General features: G+C 35.9%; 1 protein-coding gene across 1 annotated transcript; it reads right to left on the reverse strand.

Moving 5' to 3' along the window:
* Nucleotides 1-903: 903 nt before the first annotated feature.
* Nucleotides 904-16,999, reverse strand: LOC125649887 (nucleolin). The gene is made up of 13 exons (XM_056166328.1): nt 16,822-16,999; nt 11,779-11,871; nt 11,599-11,680; nt 11,396-11,494; nt 10,643-10,762; nt 9,365-9,472; nt 9,236-9,277; nt 8,468-8,621; nt 7,544-7,758; nt 6,142-6,271; nt 5,937-6,052; nt 5,589-5,735; nt 904-1,445 (listed from the first exon to the last, which is right to left on the reverse strand). Exons 1-13 carry the CDS (start codon nt 16,849-16,851, stop codon nt 1,384-1,386), a joined length of 1,398 nt encoding a protein of 465 aa, XP_056022303.1. The 5' UTR covers nt 16,852-16,999; the 3' UTR covers nt 904-1,383.
* Between the last annotated feature and the right edge of the window lie 1,526 nt (nt 17,000-18,525).

The raw sequence follows: 18,525 nt of genomic DNA on the forward strand, positions 1-18,525 counted from the left end.
TCACACGAGTATTCCTTGTGACAAGACCTTTACGTGGGTACCAACATTTTTGAAAACTTTAACCTTGATAATAACTTTTGAACAGTAAGAGATAAGGCTTTGATATTTCACACGAGTATTCCTTGTGACAAGATCTTTCCGTTGGTATTGAACCTTTTGACCTTTTAATTTTTTTTTATACATTGGTCACAACTTCGAAATGGTAAATATTAGAGCTTTCATATTGTACATGAGCATTTCTGTTGACAAGATCTTTCTACTGGTATCAAAATATTTGCCCTTGTGCGTTATCGGGGGCATTTATGTTTCACAAACACATCTTGTTTCCAAAATGAATTTTCGGCATTCATAGGACGATATACACAACATAGAAGAATATTACAGGTTGCTGGTAGGATCACCTATTTCTACCCATATGCATTCGGTATCCGTAGGTTCTAGATCGTTATATAACGTCTATCAATGTGCAATGAATCGGATGCATATACAATTACACCACCACCGTGTGAATTCCTATCTTTTCGAAAAATTGATTTAAATCCATCTATATAAATATCATCGTTCACAACTGAAGCGTCCAGGTGCGTTTCTGTGAAACATAAAATATCAAAGTCTAACACGAAGCTCAAAAACTTGTCAAACTTATTTCTAATGCTTCTTGTGTTTCAAATTATAAACATGCTTTTGTTTTTATTGGGGAATGTTGAACACAATTTACACTAGATATTTTCCACTTGAATCATAAACAATACCTCTTGCCATTAAACGTATGATTTTCCAAAAGATATAATTTTTAAGATAGATGAGCTCCGCCCACATCCAGTGATCCTTAAGAAACCATACGTATTTTATTTGGGTCTTTGAATAATACATATTCCTCACAAGAGATGTTTGTAAAACACATTTAATATAGCAGCTCTGTTTTATTGATCTTCATATAATGTATAACAACATTCATTATAAAAACATGATGCACGAATTAACAATGTGGACATTTCTTAACGACATGATCATGATGATGATGGGAGCTCTAGTGGAGCACAAATATGTAAATGCATACATAAAAACTTTTATGTACAACCTTCTGTAGTAGTGACATATGAAAGAGAATCTGTGGAAACCCAGAAGAAGTAGGCAGACATTGAAATATCCCCTACATTATTATTATCATTGTTAAAGACTGTATACAATGACAAAATATAAGTCTTTTTTTTCTACTCATTGAAAAGGCTAAGTCAATCTGAACACAAAGGTTTTGTGTGGGTTGTCCATCTCACAAGTCTGTTGGGTTTGTCTATCACAAATATAGCTGAAAATCTTAAAACCAAACTAAAGATTTAAAAAGATTGCACTGGTGACAATGGACAGCAAAATATTGGGGTCTCAATCATCCATACTGAAGGTCTTCTTCTTCCCTTTGAAGTCTTGAATTGCTCCTTTTGATGCTGTTGTAAGAAAAAAATTAAAATTGAAATCTATTTGTAAGTAGACCTGTCCTGATAATATCAAGCATTCTGTAAGTAGTGCATAACAATAGTCTCCTACCAACCCCACATTAAATCATGTGTATACAATTCTGCATAACTATTCAGGTCAACACCTTTAATATGTATAATCATTTAAAAAGAACAGGAAAATTTTGTGCATATCTTTTCCAGATTCCAAATGTAAATGCATAATGGAGAAAAGTTCAGAAAAATATATATAAACCTCGTAAAAATTGGTCAACTGTGTTACAAAATTTTATGCTTAACACACATCTGTACATTAGCATACGACATCAAATTTCAACTGCCTACATTAAAGTACAGTGGAGCCTAAATAATCCAGATAATTCACTTTTTGGAGAATTTTTCTAGGGAACAGAAATTTATACATTATTCTGCATCATTAATCCGCAAATTCGCGTTCCGGATCTGAACGGTCATTTTTTTTTTAATACTTCCAAAACGTTAAAATGCATTGAAAGTTGTACCGTTGATCCGGACGATAATTATTTTGAGGGAAAGTCTGTCAGACAATTTAGCAAGGAGTAAATTATAAAGAAAACATGCCAAACTGCCTAAATGAATCAATTACCAGTCAACACCTGCCTTTAATTAAGTGGTGTGTGATGATATGTCAGTTAGATAGCACTAGCTGCAATAATGTAGCCCTCTCTGATTTTTTGGGGGGGGGGGGGGGGGGGGGGGGGGGGGGGGGGGGGGGAGGGGGAGAGAGGGCTACAACTCCTTAGGATCTCCGTAAAGGTGCAAATGCGGGAGTGATTCACTCCCGCAACATTTGCGCTCATTCTAAACATTTCCTGACTTTCTTTACGTAAATAAAATGATATTCTATGTTTCTTAGTCAATATATAAATTTACAACCTTCAACTTTAGATTTGTGAGGCTCTATTCTACCGTTTTCAACAATTTCGATAAATTCCAATTTCTCGATTCATATTTGTGCGCCATGTTTGATGTACTGAAGTTTCAACTTCCGATTGTCAAGTCATTTGCATATGCCATATAAGGTAGTATTTACATCAATGGACAAGTATGGAGGCGAAAGCTATTTCGTCGGTATTGAAAAGGTTTGAATTAAATATCAAGTTAAAAACTGAACACAGTGTAAATTCTTTCTGCAAGAATAAGATTTTCCTTTCTTTGTCGAGGTGGCTCGAGTAACTACATTTTCGCGCTGATTGTGAATGTTTAGGCTTTCATTAGATCCACCTACGAGATCTCGCGATAACAAGCATGGCGGAGCAGACGAAGAATTTTGCATGCTGTACATTATATTTAATGAAAAACACCTTTTTCAGACATGCCTGAGCACAAAGTTGGTACTCCTTTTGGTGTGAACAACATTTGGGACTAATACACAGAGTTTATTATCGGTTATTCATAAAATTATTTTGCACCATTATGGAGATCCTATGGAATTGTAGCCCTATCCCGAAAACGTCAGAATAAAAAAAAATTTGGATAGGGCTACATTATTGCAGCTAAGATAGCACGTGTCGATCGAGACATTGTATTGTTGCACACAAGATCTGTATAGGGTTGAATTTTGTAAATAAATCTGTAGCATATTATTTTATAGTCTTGATCAATAGCCAAATAGTGTTAATAAATTAAACATCATGCCGTAATTTCTTTTTTTGAACTGCTACACATATCAGTTGTACTGATTCGTAAATTGATATCGGCTTCTTCAAATGATTATACTTCTACGCATCAATAAAGTAAACATGTTGGTTATCTATGTAAATATGCGATTCAGTTATCCGGACGCTTCATTTATGCTGGGAACCAAAGTGTCCGAATTAACAAGGCTCCACTGTAATGTGTAATGAAAAGAGACCCTAAAACGAAGGTGTGACAGACGGGAAACCAGTCGTAGTCAGTCCCCTTCAGCTTCACCTGTGGGAGAGACTATTTACCCTGTTGGAGACCAATGACTCCCAACATATGACCTTGAACTTTGTCATGTCTTTGACTATGACTTGTATGCTTCAAAGTTATGTATAAGGTAAGTTACATGCAGCTTAAGATGGACAGACACTCGACCTTTCTTTTATATACCAAATAATATCTTGCAGAATTCAGTAACGACTAAGGGCTATTCCAGAAATAAATACATGGGGGGGGGGGGGGGCACCTTTTGTATATACCAAGCACCCATAAAAAAATAAATAAAAAATTACCCCATGACCCATCAAATTAATAAACTCATTTTACAATGACCCATCTAATAAAAATAAAAAAACTAACCAGACCCACCACAAAAATATTTTAAAAAATGAAAACGGTACAAATCTCGCGAGGTTTTCGGGACAAATATTCTAGTCAATGACGCGGTAATGCCTGTGCGACATTGTATCACAGTAGTTCTGAAGAAATGATGTCACATCAACAATCAAAGGCATCTATGGGGGGAATGTTGGAAAGATTGGGAGTCCAAACGAGGCTATTATCATGAAATGGGTATGGATATGATTTTCCACGAATCGTTCGTCTTCTAATAGAGCCCGCGCCCGGAGGCCTCTATATCACCATCACACCGACTGATAAATATAACGCATCGGTACCCTCGTATAAATCAACTAAGGTTTGCCTATTTTTATTAGAAAACGGAATACCTATTGGTTTCAAAACATTCCCAAAATTGATGCACTGTAAACTGTAATAATCTACAGAACAGAGTTCGCCGCCATCACGTCCAAAGGGACCCTACTAAACGCGCCTCTAATTTGAAGAGTGTCGTAATGGAAAGTTATGCACTGCAAAGAGCAACAACTCGAATAGTTCTATGTTACTTCCGATTTCCGATAGCACGTTTTCAATTTCCCCTCTGACAAACGTTTTGTAACCAACACGACAAGAGCGACAATAAAAATATTCTGAAAACTCAACACCCACGTGGCACAAAATAAAACAATAGAAACTACCCACTACCCATAATAAATATTTTTTTAACAGTCCAACCACGGACCAATTAAAATATGAAAAAATACAACCACCCACACAAAAAAATATCGTTTGCCGCCCGACCCCCCCATTTGATCATTTCTGGAACAGCCCTAAGGTTAAACAAAATGATTGATGGCTGGGCTAAAAAGAGTATGTTCCCTAATCTTCAGGGCATCCAAACTTGGAAAGGCTACATTACAGCTATATTCCAAGTTAGGTTTGACTTGATAGAATCCCTTGACCTATCACAGATGACCTTAGCAGTCTTCGAAATTAAGCGGTAGCCCGATGGCCGTGGCTAGTATAATCAGGATACCAAAAATTATTAATGTGCATGCCTGGTGGGCCAGTACATATTTCCAGCAGAGATTATGATTCCGCTTTTAAAGTGATAGTGATTCCTGGTGGGAGATTGGTGAAACAACCAGTTCTGACAGAGGAAGAAAAAGTTGGCACTAAGAAGTATGAGGAATCAAAGCCACAAAGAAAATTATCAGCGTATGTGGCAGAAGAACTGCCCTTGGCTTGAACACAATGATGGTCTCATATTTTGTATCTGGTGCAGAAAGGAAAGCATTGTAAATTGTGAGTTCATGTTTAGCTCAGATAAATCAGAACTGCTTCTGTAAGTGAACACAAAAATAGAAAATGGCGTAAGCATTTTACACTATTAAAAGTAAAAAATCACAAGCGGCCACATCAGATATTCAGAATATATGATTATTAGTTAACAACCCTAGTTTTTACTTTTTTAAGGATGAGAGTGGTGATGAACTAGAAGAATTAAAACATTGGAGGATTCTGAAGAATCAGACTGAAATGACAATTAAAAGTTAAACTTGTATTGTAGTACCACTACTTAATAAAAATGTTCAAACTTCAAAAATTCAAATCATGTTGAATCATTCTTGCAGCATTGCATAGTATTTGGGCTAGTAAAATTTTATTTGAGCTACCAAATTTTTCACTCTTCCTTGCCCGATGGGCTAGTGGTAGAAAGCATTAAGCACAAAGACTGCTTAGTTATGAATTGTATCCCATTTTCTTCTCATAAGTAACCTTCTAGTTAGCAAGGGTTTCTTCAATCCATTTAGTCTAAATGTGAGCTAAAAGTAAGTAGAAGTTATTTACCTGGACTTTTGTTGAATCCTCCCCTTCCTCCTCGGAAACCACCACCTCCTCTTCCTCCGCCCCCTCGTCCGCCACCTCTACCACCACGACCTCCTCGGAAACCACCACCTCTACCACCACCGCCGCCTCCTCGACCTCCACCACCACCTACAGCACAAGAAAGAAACTGAAATACATCTCCTCTCTTGTCACTGATCAGCCTATTGTAGAGTCAGACAAAATTTATGTAGTTTTGCTTGATTTCAACTTCAAAGATATTTCCATTTAAATACACTGTAGCTGAATATATTGCTACGAGTACTTGTAGTCCTGATAAAAGGGCAATCATTTACTACATGTGGTTCTTACCAGATCTCTCCTCAGCAAAGTCCAAAAAGATCTGGCGTCCGTCAACCTCTTGTCCCTTCATGGAATTAAAAGCTTCCTTTGCTGACTCTACCGATTCAAATTCCACAAACCCAAATCTGAAAAACAATATACATCATATGAAGACATTTCATCCAAGCCAACTCCCACAATAAGACAATATTACTGTACATGTCAGACTACTCACCCCCTAGACCTGTTAGGGTTTTCCCTCTCCATAGCAACCCTTGCTGCTGAGCATCCATCAAAAGCTTCACCCAAACTGTCATTTGTAGTGGAGAAACTCAAGTTCTTCACAAACAGAATCTTGGTAGGATCTGTAACAGTGTCAAGAAGAGATTAGCCAAAATGTTCACCTACAATAACTTGTTCTCACTAATGGAAAGAATTCTTACAAAAACAAGAAATCTTTCAGAAACATGTATGCCCCCTGAAGTGCAAAATTGAAAAGGGTTATACACAAGTATCATTTAATTAAATAGTAGTGCCAAAACAATTCAAGGTATTGAGGGGAAAATATCTTACTATGTCCAGAGTGGATTGACCTTTGGAACCCAGAATCAATAGGGGTTCTCCATTCCTTAAGATGTACAAGTGTACCAAGTTTGATGACAAGCAAAGTGTCTTAAGATATTAAGTGGGCAAGATTAGACTTGGTCTAGGGGGGAGGGGGGTGGGGGTGTGATTTTATAAAAATTGAATCTGCAATGTCATGAAGCTTTCATGTAAATGTAAATTTTCTGGTCAGTGATTTTTCATCAGCAGATTTTCTATGATTTTCCCTACATATTTGTATGTAAAACTTTGATTCCCCCTTGTGGCCCCATCCTACCCCCAGGGCCCATGATTTGAACAAACTTGAATCTGTATTATGTCAGGAAGCTTTCATGTAAATCTCAGCTTTTCTGGCTCAGTGGTTCTTGAGAAGAATAATTTTCCTATATATTTGTATGTAAAACTTTTATCCCCTATTGTGGCCCTATCCAACCCCAGGGGCCCATGATTTGAACAAACTTAAATCTGCATTATGTCAGGAAGCTTTCATGTCAATCTCAGCTTTTCTGGCTTAGTGGTTCTTGAGTAGAAGATTTTTAAAGTTTCCCCCTATATATTTGTATGTAAAACTTTGATCCTCCCTTGTGGCCCCAATTTGAACACACTTGAATCTGCAATGTCGGGAAGCTTTCAGGTAAATTTCAGATCTTCTGGCCCCGTAGTTCTTGAGAAGATTTTTAAATGACCGCACCCTATTTTTGTGATTATCTCCCCCTTGAAAGGGACATGGCCCTTCATTTGAACAAACTTGAAAGCCCTTCACCCAAGGATGATTTTGGCCAAGTTTGGTTGAAATTGGCCCAGTGGTTCTGGAGAAGAAGTCAAAAATGTGAAAATTTTACAGACAGAACGACAAAATGTGATCAGAAAAGCTCACTTGAGCTAAAAAAAAGGGTTATGTAAATATCATTTTTATCCTTGATGCACCCATCCGCCCAATGTCATTAGTCCTTACTACATTAGTGCTAGTCCTTACCACTCCTGCACCCCCCCCCCCCCCCCCATATGTCACTGTCATTAGTGCTAGTCCTTACCACTTCTGCCTCCCCGGCCTCCTCCACCTCCACGGCCTCTACCCCCACGGTCTCCTCCTCGGCCACCAAAACCACCACCCCTCTGGTTTCTATCATTAGACGGTTTTTTGTTGGCTATATCGAGGAAAAGTTCTTGTCCCTCTAATTCCATCCCCTGTTTGGTTTCTATGTATTTCTTTACTTTCTTGATATCACTGAATTCTAAGTATGCAAATCTGTAAAACAAAACCACAATCAAAACAAAACCTAAGAGACAAATCCACTCATTTACAGACTTCCAAATGATCATTATATTTGCCCTCAAGTGAGCTAAAAATGAACAACTTGTGTTTGTGAAACACGTATGCCCCCCGATAATGGCCAATTCCAACAGGAAAAATACATTAGTACCAGTAGAAAGATCTTGGTCACAAGAAATGCTCATGTACAATATGACAGCTCTAATATTTACCATTTAGAAGTTATGACCAATGTCAATTTTTTAAAATTAGCTCAAATGCCAAGATCAAAAGGTTTAGTACCCACAGAAAGGTTAAAAGTTATGACCAATGTCAATTTTTTTTAAAAAGTAGGTCAAATGGTTTAGTACCAACAGAAAGGTCTTGTCACAAGGAATACTCATGTGAAATATCAAAACTCTAGTACTTTCTGTTCAAAGTTATTAGCAAAGTTAAAGATTTCAAAAAGTAGGTCAAACTCCAATGTCAAGGGGTAAAAAATGTTGGTACCAGACAGGACAAAAACAATATGCCCCCGATCTTCGATCTGGGGGGCATACAAAAATAAATCTTTTTAGGATGTCACACATGGAACCCAGTGAAACCTAAACAATGGAGTGAACGAACGATGCAGCCCTCTATAAACATGCCTAAACGTACTGAACCCGACCCCTAAAGAGCAAGACATTGAACATAAAACCCTTACCCTTTTGGTGACCCATCATGTTTGACAGGCATTCGAATTTCCTTGGCTCCTGGGAAAACTTCAGCCAGTTGATCTTTGTCCACATTGCTGGCAATGTTCTTCACAAACAATGTGGATTCCTCTGTCTGATCTCCATCCCCATTCTGTTTTTTATCTGAAAAATCAAACTTCAATTCAGTAAAACACTTTCTCTATCCTACATATCCTTGTTACAAATGTTAAAATAAACAAAATGTTAAAGGGAAAGGCAACCCAAAAGAATTTAACATGATAAATAATAGGATTAATCATCTGATAAAGATTTGTCATACAATTCTGTTGAAATATTATGGCCAAGATAAGCTTCAGTACTAATTTGAAAATGTCAAAAATTGAAATTCCCGCGATGTAGAGATGCTGCCATGTGCAACTCTTCTGAATTCAAGACCACAAAAATCAATAATATTGACATCACACCATCTGTTCCGGTTTTGATGAGATTCTAAGATCATCCACAGGTGCTTGGGTTCAGGACCCCCCACCTCCGAATAAGCTACATGAGTTGATTTAATTATTTTTTTCTTTAAAATATTTCTAATGCCTTTCCTTTTAAGAACTTTTAACCATCAAAACACAGCATACTCACCTAATCTTATTGGTAATTATATGTACACTGTAGGCATTACAACTGAACAGTGGCAGTAAATGTCAGTGCCATTTTAATCTACTCTTCAATGCAAAGCAAGAACGACACTTTTTGTATTTCTGCTACAGGAACAATATGCATACCTTTCTTCCCCTTTTCTACTTTTGCAGGTTTTTCTTCCTCTTCTGTGAAGACAAATTTTTTTTTTTAAGTTAACTTAGTTCCATGTTCACAATCAACTAGATCAATAACTTCTCAATGAATATGATTACCATCCTCGTCTTCCTCATCACTCTCTTCATCGCTATCATCCTCCTCATCATCACTGTCTGCTTTCTTCGCTTGTTTTACAGCTTTGGTTTTCTGTGGTGCTTTTTCTTCTATAGTTACAAAACAACAATACCGATTGTTCAAATGCAGTCCTCTGATACATGTACCTATCTTTTAACAGCCAGTCCAGATTAGGCCAAACAAAAGGTAGTGAACTGCCAAACGAATTCAATTATACATGACAGGGTTTGAAATTACCTCATGTTCATATTAAAGTCAGAGACTAGTAAAACCTTGAATTGGTTAAGATTTCAGCAAATTGTCTGAGTCGCTTAGATGTTTAAAGTTTACTGTTATGGTCGATTAATGGTTAAGTGGTTGCACGACAATGACATCCTGATCTTCCAAACACATGGAGTGCGTTCATGACTGCCATTCTTTGCACAAGTACAAATTCCTGCCGATTCTGAATCATGAGAACAGGTTCGGGGTGCAAGAACTCACACCACCTCTGTAAGTAGTGTGGTCAAAGAACACATTCGTGCGCACATGTTCTCGTCATTCGCGGCTCTAACACAGGAGATCATAACATAGCTCATGGCTTGGTCAATCAAGTGAATTTTACTGACTTTATTGATAAAATTTCGAACTCCTGTGACTCTTAAGAACTGAGCACAAGAACAACGGGAATGTCAATCTTGAATGCACTTATGGACGTTTATAAAAGGGATTACATAATTAACTCAAAGAATGATATATGCTTCTGAAGATCTTGAATGCAAAATAAAGTATGGTGGTCTTTTTCTTCTGTAGGTGTCAGAAACTGAATTGTTTGCAAATGTGACGCGTTTGGTTTGATTAAATACTACTGAATAAAATGGAGATCATTTTATATGATATACTGGACAAACTAGTGGAATGCTTTGCAGACTAGTGAACATCAATAGTCACTAGTCCGCAAGTTAATTTCGAACCCTGCATAATATATATCAAATATTAACTCATACTACAGATTAAAATATTATATAACAAAATAGTTTCATCAAATCTTTGAATTGTTCTTGTCAATAAAGTGCTTTGAAACAGAGATACCAATCACCGACGTCACCCAATGGATTAGATGAAAATTTTCAATAGAAAATCATGCAGTTTAGTTCTTTTTTTTATTTAAATTTCGTCAAATCCTGTGTTTGGAATCAAATGATACAGTGCGCAGAATGTGGTTTCTTCTGTCCAACCTATTCCTCATACGTTAGTATAAATAGACAATTACAAATTACCTTCTTCCTCCTCGCTGTCATCATCCTCCTCCTCCTCACTGTCATCATCACTTTCTTCCTTAGCTTGCTTAACAGCCTTTATTTTTTGAACTGGAACTTCCTCTTCATCATCATCATCATCTAAACAAAAGTAATTTGGTATCTTGACACTGAGCAAGATTTCAAAACCTTGATCCCCATTTAACTCAATATGCAAGACAATATGGATCATTTCTTAGTCGATATGATTTATCAATTTTTAAGCTTTGTTAAGTACAATAAAATTTGTATAATCTAGTGAACATACTGTTACGTAACATTTCACCAGCTGAGACAATATCACATTGAAGAATGTTGAATTAAGAGTTATTTCCCTTTGATGCAATAAAATAACATAATACCATGGTCAACATAATAAAAGGCTCAGCTGCATTTAAGTAATACCGTATACTTTGAACAAATAACAACAATAGATCATTGACCTTAAATATGTAGAGACTAGTGAATGTTTCAATGATCAAATATTGATTGACTATATATATACTATTTGCTCAAAAGCTCGGGAGGTACATGCGGTGCGAAAGTTTAACATAACCAATACATTTAATCAGTGTATAAATTGAAAGATAGTAAAATATTAACCTGTGTTAGTTAGCGCTAGCTGATCGACACAGTTAACTGAGCATCTAATGTCTTCAAAATAGTTAATATCGGGACCGATACATAACTTCATTATGATCTTTTACTGATATTTGTGCATGACAATGTAATTACCATCATCATCGTCGTCATCATCTTCATCACTACTTTCTGCTTTCTTTGGAGCAGGCACTGTTTTTGCCTTTTTAGCTGGAACTGGTTTTGTTACTTCCTCTATCATGAAAATCAGCAAATTTAAATCCTGATTATATTGTACATGGTTTTCAACAACAGTGAAAAAATGTCGATACAATGCATAAAATGGATGAGAAATTCACCTTCCTCGCTGTCTTCATCACTGTCCTCCTCTACCTCAGCAGCCTTTCTTTTCTGTGATGCAACACCATTTACCTCTGCCATCTGCAACATCAGATTTAAATAAAGTCAAAAGCTCTTATGTGGCTTGAATGGATTCAGGGTTCATTCTGCATACATCTACTAAAAGCCTAGGCCCTTACCTCAACATCATCGTCATCATCAGAATCCTCTTCAGATGACTCTACAGGTGCTGGTTTGGGTGCCTTTTTGGATTTCTGGGCTTGTACTTTCCCCTACAAGTAAAATATTGACAAATCAAAGAAGACAGATTTTCCCCACTTCAATATATATTTCCCTTGCTGATTCATATCAAGGATTACATATAATTGAGCTTCACAGCAGAATCTGAAGTAAAACAAGTTCATAATCTACAGTTTTTTTTTGTTTGTTTGGTTGAATTACAACATAAAATTTCATCTTACAATTTGACTTACTGGTTTACACACAGGCAGAAATCACAGGCTTGGTCACACCAGCATATGATACTAAACCAACTGGTTGCCATATGAGATGCTAAGCCAGTCCCATGCCAACAGGGATGTTTGCCAAGTCTGCCCAAAATCCCATGCCAACTGGGATTGTGTATCCCTTTCCAACAGGGATACGTTCCCATACCAACAGGGATTCCATTGCAAAATAAAAAGTATTCCCATCACCTTACCAATAGGGATTTATTTAACAATTCGCAAATCCCAGCTGGGAATACCCCGTTTCATTTTGGGATGACCCCATGCCAACTGGGACTTCCCATATTTCATCCCATGCCAACTGGGATAACACACAAAATAAATATCCCTATCCAGCAGGGATATATAAGCTTCAAATTTTGGGACAGATTATTCTAACCAACAAGACAACTGAAAGCAATGACCAGTGGCAAGCAGGAGAATTCATCCGCTGGACACACCACTGAGCTTGCTGAAATGAAGAGAATAAGTCCAACGCTATTTAGAACATCCCAACTTATTTTTCAGGTTAAACTCAATATTTAAAAAAATAGAAACCATTCTTTCTATGGGAGTTATGCTCCTATTTTGGATTTTCTTTTAATCAATTTCAAATAACCACTGTTAATATAATAATGATACATAAGCCTATGCACACACACACATACAAAAGGGCTGGGTATCGTTTGAAAAATTTCGATACAATGTGCATTGCAATACAGAGACGATATGATATACATATTGATGATACAATAATAGGGCATAGGGTGTATCTTTTATCTCAAAAATGACATCACAATATTTTGCAAGAAGAACTCCAAAAAAAATATTATAAAATGCAGTATTAATTATGAGTTATCTAAAGCTGCATCGCTTTGAAATTGAAGTCATTTTGACGTTTTAACCCTTTATAAAATTTTTGTCTGAAGGACAATATATTAAACTGGTACCCCGCTGATTTGCGGCTACACACAAACATAAGAGATGCGAAGTCAACAGGGTACCAGTTTAGGCAAATGAGAACAGGGAATTATTTTGTAATTACTATCATATCCAATGTGTTTGTAAACATTCTGAAGAACGTTTTGTGATTTTCTAGTTATGATCTTAAATTTTGTCACCTTTCTGGAACATACAAAATTTCACCAATATCTTAGACCCTATGCCTTTAACTTTGAGGATTAAAATGTTGAAATAAAAATATTCACCTTTCCCTTTTCTTTTGTTTCAGTGATTTTTTCCCTTATATAACTGGTACCGATAAACGGTACCATTCCCAATGTCAAAAACCATTGATTTTCCCCAATTTTGAGACTAAATATTCCCAATTTACCTGCCAAAATATAGACCACTGACTTCGTAATTTATTTAGTCTGAAACGTTGTACAAATTAACGATTCCTTATGTCTCACAACAGCAAATATTAGCGTAAAAAAGTTTGTAAAGAGATGATTACTTCTTGTTTTGTTCTCTTTTTTCTTTTCTTTTAATTGAAATCATTTGCCGATATATTTGTAGAAAATTCCCAATTTGTTTGATTTTGACACTATTTTCCCCAACTGAGTGGGTACCGGTACCAGTGGGTAGAAAAAAATTGCTGTGTTTGCATATTATAGTGTTAGCTTAAATAAATCAACCACAAAAAACAATTTTGTGCATGTGTTAATTATCTATTGGTTTTTCTCAATCTTCGTAACAATAATAATAAAAAAAAGAAAAGAAAATAAGGGCATCTACCAGGACAATCAAGGGAATTGCACAAAAAGTGGTTGATAAAACTTGTCAAATATTCCTTTTCATGTGCCCCGTGTTCAAAATTAGCGTCGGACTCGCGAATGGTATGACTAAACGGGTCCTTTCATAATTTTGGGCCGACGCGGTTGCAGGGAATAAAACTTTACAATGTGCGTTGGTTCATGCATTTAGATTACCTAGTTTATATCTATACAGCATTTTTATTGGATTTGTTGAAATAAATGAACCAATGAGCGTCTTTAAAAGAAATTACGTACGAGATTGGTAAAACTAGTTAATTGTATCATGATAGAATCAATCGTGCTTTTAATAAATATCTAAACAGTATAGGGCTGAAACAATACGCCCCATTCACGATTCAGTACGTATTGCAATACTTACGCCACGATTCAATATTTTCATTACGTTACATTTTATAAAGAAACCAATAATAACTATGAAGAAGCAATTACAACGACTCAGTCACAATTCAAAAGTAAACTATTTCCAAAACCGCCGAAAGATGAAATGCTGGTTGTCTCTGTAGTTTAAACTGATGAAATTCATTATTGTTTTTGTCAGACTCGAGGCTAACAACAGCCTGACCGTTATCGGGCACCATTTTGTCCTTCGGACATGTACAAATAATAAGTGCAGGTCAAGCCCCAATGTATTTTACCAAATCAGATTTTACAAAACATATCAAACCGAAGATCGAGGCAGTGAATTGAACATCGAATCGAGCATTTATATTGAACCAGTGCTCCCACTGGACCAGAATTCCCTTTCGCCACTTTTTCGGGGAGTGGCGCGGCACAAATAATCACATGCTTTACTATTAATTCCATCATATTATATATTATCTTATTCATTACACTTATTTTAGCATTTTGAATCAGTTACATTACTTAATCATTCCCAGCTACCATACCTAAACATTTCTTTCTGAAATAATAAGAAGTTGATTTGTTTGATAAATTCTATTATGGAAATCAAAATTCAGATAATAAATCATATAAATATAAACTTCATGATGCTACACCCCTCAGTGAAAACATTGTGTACATTGGCCGAAATGCAGATGTCACAAAACATCAAGCCCAATTTAGAGTCGTATCTCAACCACTCCCTATTAAATTTCCGTTTTTGTATGGAAGATTTTGCAATTTGGACAGAATCAGATGTTTGAGGAGGTGGGGTTGACTGTAAAGCCAAACATAGATATTTTTAAGATTTTAGACTGACTAGGGTCAGAAGCTACAAGTTTAGTGTCAAAATAGAATGGGGTGCATAGTCTTATGAGATTAGCATTTTTACACTGTTGCGCACCGAACTTCAAAGAAAATTATTTATTAAAATTACCATGTCCATATCAATGGTGACCAACCGCATTGTTTATGAAATATTCGAACTAAAATCAAACACATCAAAATCTTGTAATCAACGAGTTTGGCCGCAAAAACAAACAATTGATGTATTCAGATATACATTATACACAATAATACGGCCAATTTAATTACCAGTCGGTTCTCTGGTTAAGAATTGACATTAATGTGGAAATGATAACACGATAATGAATAAGACTTTAAATGTTAAACAATTGACCACAGCAGGGTAAACAGCTGTCCGATGTACTTTATTACATAATCACTTTTTTGCAGCCATAAATTACCTGAGGCTATGACCAGCTCTGTGTGCACTGGAGCGACGCGAAATTTCCGGTCGCACGCGTTGACTGAATAAACAGATTTTGACTGCATAAACAAACAGGCGATAATGTGTCACTGACAAAGGATTAAAAATACAATTTATTGCAAAAAGGGATTTTCGCCACTTTCAATTTTTTTTCGCCATTTTTGAAAAAAATTCGCCATTGGCGAAAATGGCGAATCCCAGCTCGAGCACTGTATTGAACAGTATCAATATATCGGTGAATCGTTTCAGCCCTAAAATGGTACTTTAATTCAAATCTAAATAAATTTTAAACTATTCATGAAAGTCTGAAATCAATTTCAAGTCTTTAATCCCCCTCACAAAATGTGATGGGTAATTTTTGGGCCTACATTGCCTTGGAAGGACTCATGTAGACCCTTTCGCTGTGGGTCCTCTTTGGTCCCATTGGAAATAATTTTGAACACTGCATGTGCCACTGAGGATTATCTTTTATGGTAGATTCATGGGAAAATATGGAAATTTAATTACTGGAACAGAAAGAATTTAGGGGTGGGTGATGATAAAAGCAGAATTTTAGGGCTACTTTGAATCGCATTTTAAAATTCGTTTAATTCCTTGTTTTTAATAATAATAATGTCTTTGTTCATTTCACTTACACATTCATGATTGAAATACAAAACAAATAAATTTGACAAAAATATACAATTATTATTACAGAGAAAATTGACGTTTCCTGTATAAAAAAAAAAAAGGTCCAGCAACAACTATTTAATTGTCAAAAAAAAAAAAATCACAAGAATGCTTCGACTTTCATTCAAATGAAATAAACTTCATTCAGAACATTCGGCCATCTTGAATCCGTGAGAGAAAATCTTGGCAGTAAATTAGCTGATCTTATTTCAGAATCCCCGATTCATTTTCAGAAATCCAGAATACGCATGATTTGCAATCCAGATTTGGTTTAGTTGTCATCAAACACGACTAAATTTAGTTTTTAACAGATGAATGAGAATTTTCCTTTGTTACAGTTCATTCCCACGTGGTCGACCTTATTATGAATCAGACCACGTTTTTGTTCATTTACACATAGAAATACAAAACAAATAAATTAGACAAAATATGATAAACTTGTTGAAATTAAAAAAAACAAAACTTTCAAAACTTAAAATTTTGATGAAATACAATAGTGTCAGTGGTGGGAATATTGCCAACACACATTCAGACAAGCCACAAACTTTACGCACTTTATTGAAAATAACACACGACGTAAAAAGTGCTGTAGTATTGTATTTATTATTTTACATTACATATATAAATATTTCCACATACCTTTTTCGCTTTTACTTGTTTCTGCGGCATTTTAGTTGAGTTTCTGTGACGAGCTGCCTAAGTTCCCTTTCGCAAAATGTCCACCTCGTGCTTGAAAAGACAGAGCTAGCTTTCACCACTTGTGAGGTTTAGTTTCGAATTTTCTGACGAAATTAACTCGTTCTACATATTACTCGAGAATGCAACGTTAAAAGATTGAATAGATTCTTTCAAGAATGAAATCGTAGGATAAAATAAAACATGTACCAAGTTATGTAATTTAACCCAAATAACAAATAAGTTACCATTTTGAATAGAAAGGTAAATCGGCGTCGTATCTCATCTTGTGTACTGTACATTGATTACATTTTCTTCCAGAGACATTATATAATGTTTTATATATATACATGTTATGTGTGTCTCTGTTTCACTGCTAAATAGTGTGTGATGCGTCCACAGTGTCACCTCTCATTTATTAGTATCCATCGCGGGGCTGACTCGCAGAAATGCAAAAAGAGCAAAATGTGTAAATATTTCTCCGCCAGTAGCTCCAATGTAATCTATCTGGGTTGATTGATTGTATATATCTATTGTTTAACGTCCCGCTCGAGAATTTTTCATTCATATTTGACTGAAGAAACCAACACAAAATCATGATATGCCGAGTATTTGACTGAAAACCTCATGTGGCGTAGAGTGGGTGAAAATCTTGTGGCGTAGGGGGACCGAGATTCCCTTTAGCTTAAGCAAAGTTTCTTACCAAAATCCACATCTTGCACACAGTGAATATATATATATAAACATCAAATTCAAACTTGTTTAAGACAGTTTCATATTTTAATGAAGTTGACATGAACTATTGATAATTTCAGATAGTGTAAGACCCGGAAGAAAAACAATCTTTGGTTAAATAAACACAGACACCTGAAATATGGATACTACTTAGCCCCCCACCCCCCTCTTGATATTTTTTTTCACGATAATTTCTCCAAAATGTGTGGATTCCCTGTCTATCTCACCCTAATATTGATTTATGTACAATCGTTTCACTTTTTTATAAGCTTTAGAGATTTACCTTCTTCTGGTATAATAAAATAACAATCTTTAAAGCTTACAAAAAAGTGTGAAACGATTACATAGATAGAAATTATGAGATAGGCAGAGAATCCACAAATTTCGGAAAATTGTCGCCGCAAAAAAATCAGGGGTAAGTAGTATCCTTATTTCAGGTGCCTCTCTAAATAAATTAAATAGATGCCCTCTTGATCCATTAAGCGAAAATCCCTCAACAATTCTATATTTTTGAAGTTACTGCCCTTTCACAGGAAATTATGCAGATAAAATACATGTAGTATTAAAAAGCTTACGGTACCAAAATCTTTATTATGCTGAGCTTTAATAGGTTGTATCATATTTCTGAAATCACCAAGTTTTAGTTTCTTCGATGTTATGGAGAACACTGTTTAGGAAGTACATTTCATCAAATTGAATGAATGGATGGCGAAGGGGGGGGGGGGGGGGGTGTCAGTCGTGTCTAATGTTTAATTCTGTCAAAGTTATGATACGTGTATAACCAAGAATTTCAGGAATATCCAGAAATAAAGCAAGATGAAAGCATGTGATATAAATGTTAAAGAGGGGGGAGGGGAGAACTGGAGAAGTTAACCTCACAAGAGTCTGGAAATTCTTGAAAGGCAAAAACGAAAGAAATATATTAACAAAACC

This window comes from Ostrea edulis, chromosome 5 (assembly GCF_947568905.1).
Source record: "Ostrea edulis chromosome 5, xbOstEdul1.1, whole genome shotgun sequence".
In the NCBI taxonomy this organism is placed as follows: Eukaryota; Metazoa; Mollusca; class Bivalvia; order Ostreida; family Ostreidae; genus Ostrea; species Ostrea edulis.

Bases quoted from the DNA above. Each gene is read 5' to 3' on its own strand.
- LOC125649887 (XM_056166328.1), bottom strand. From the start codon at position 16,851: ATGCCGCAGAAACAAGTAAAAGCGAAAAAG. The intron at 10,763-11,395 runs GTAATTACATTG...ACTTTTGTTTAG, and splicing joins TGATGACGACGATGATGATG to ATGATGATGATGATGAAGAG. The intron at 9,278-9,364 runs GTAATCATATTC...TTGTCTTCACAG, and splicing joins TGATGAGGAAGACGAGGATG to AAGAGGAAGAAAAACCTGCA.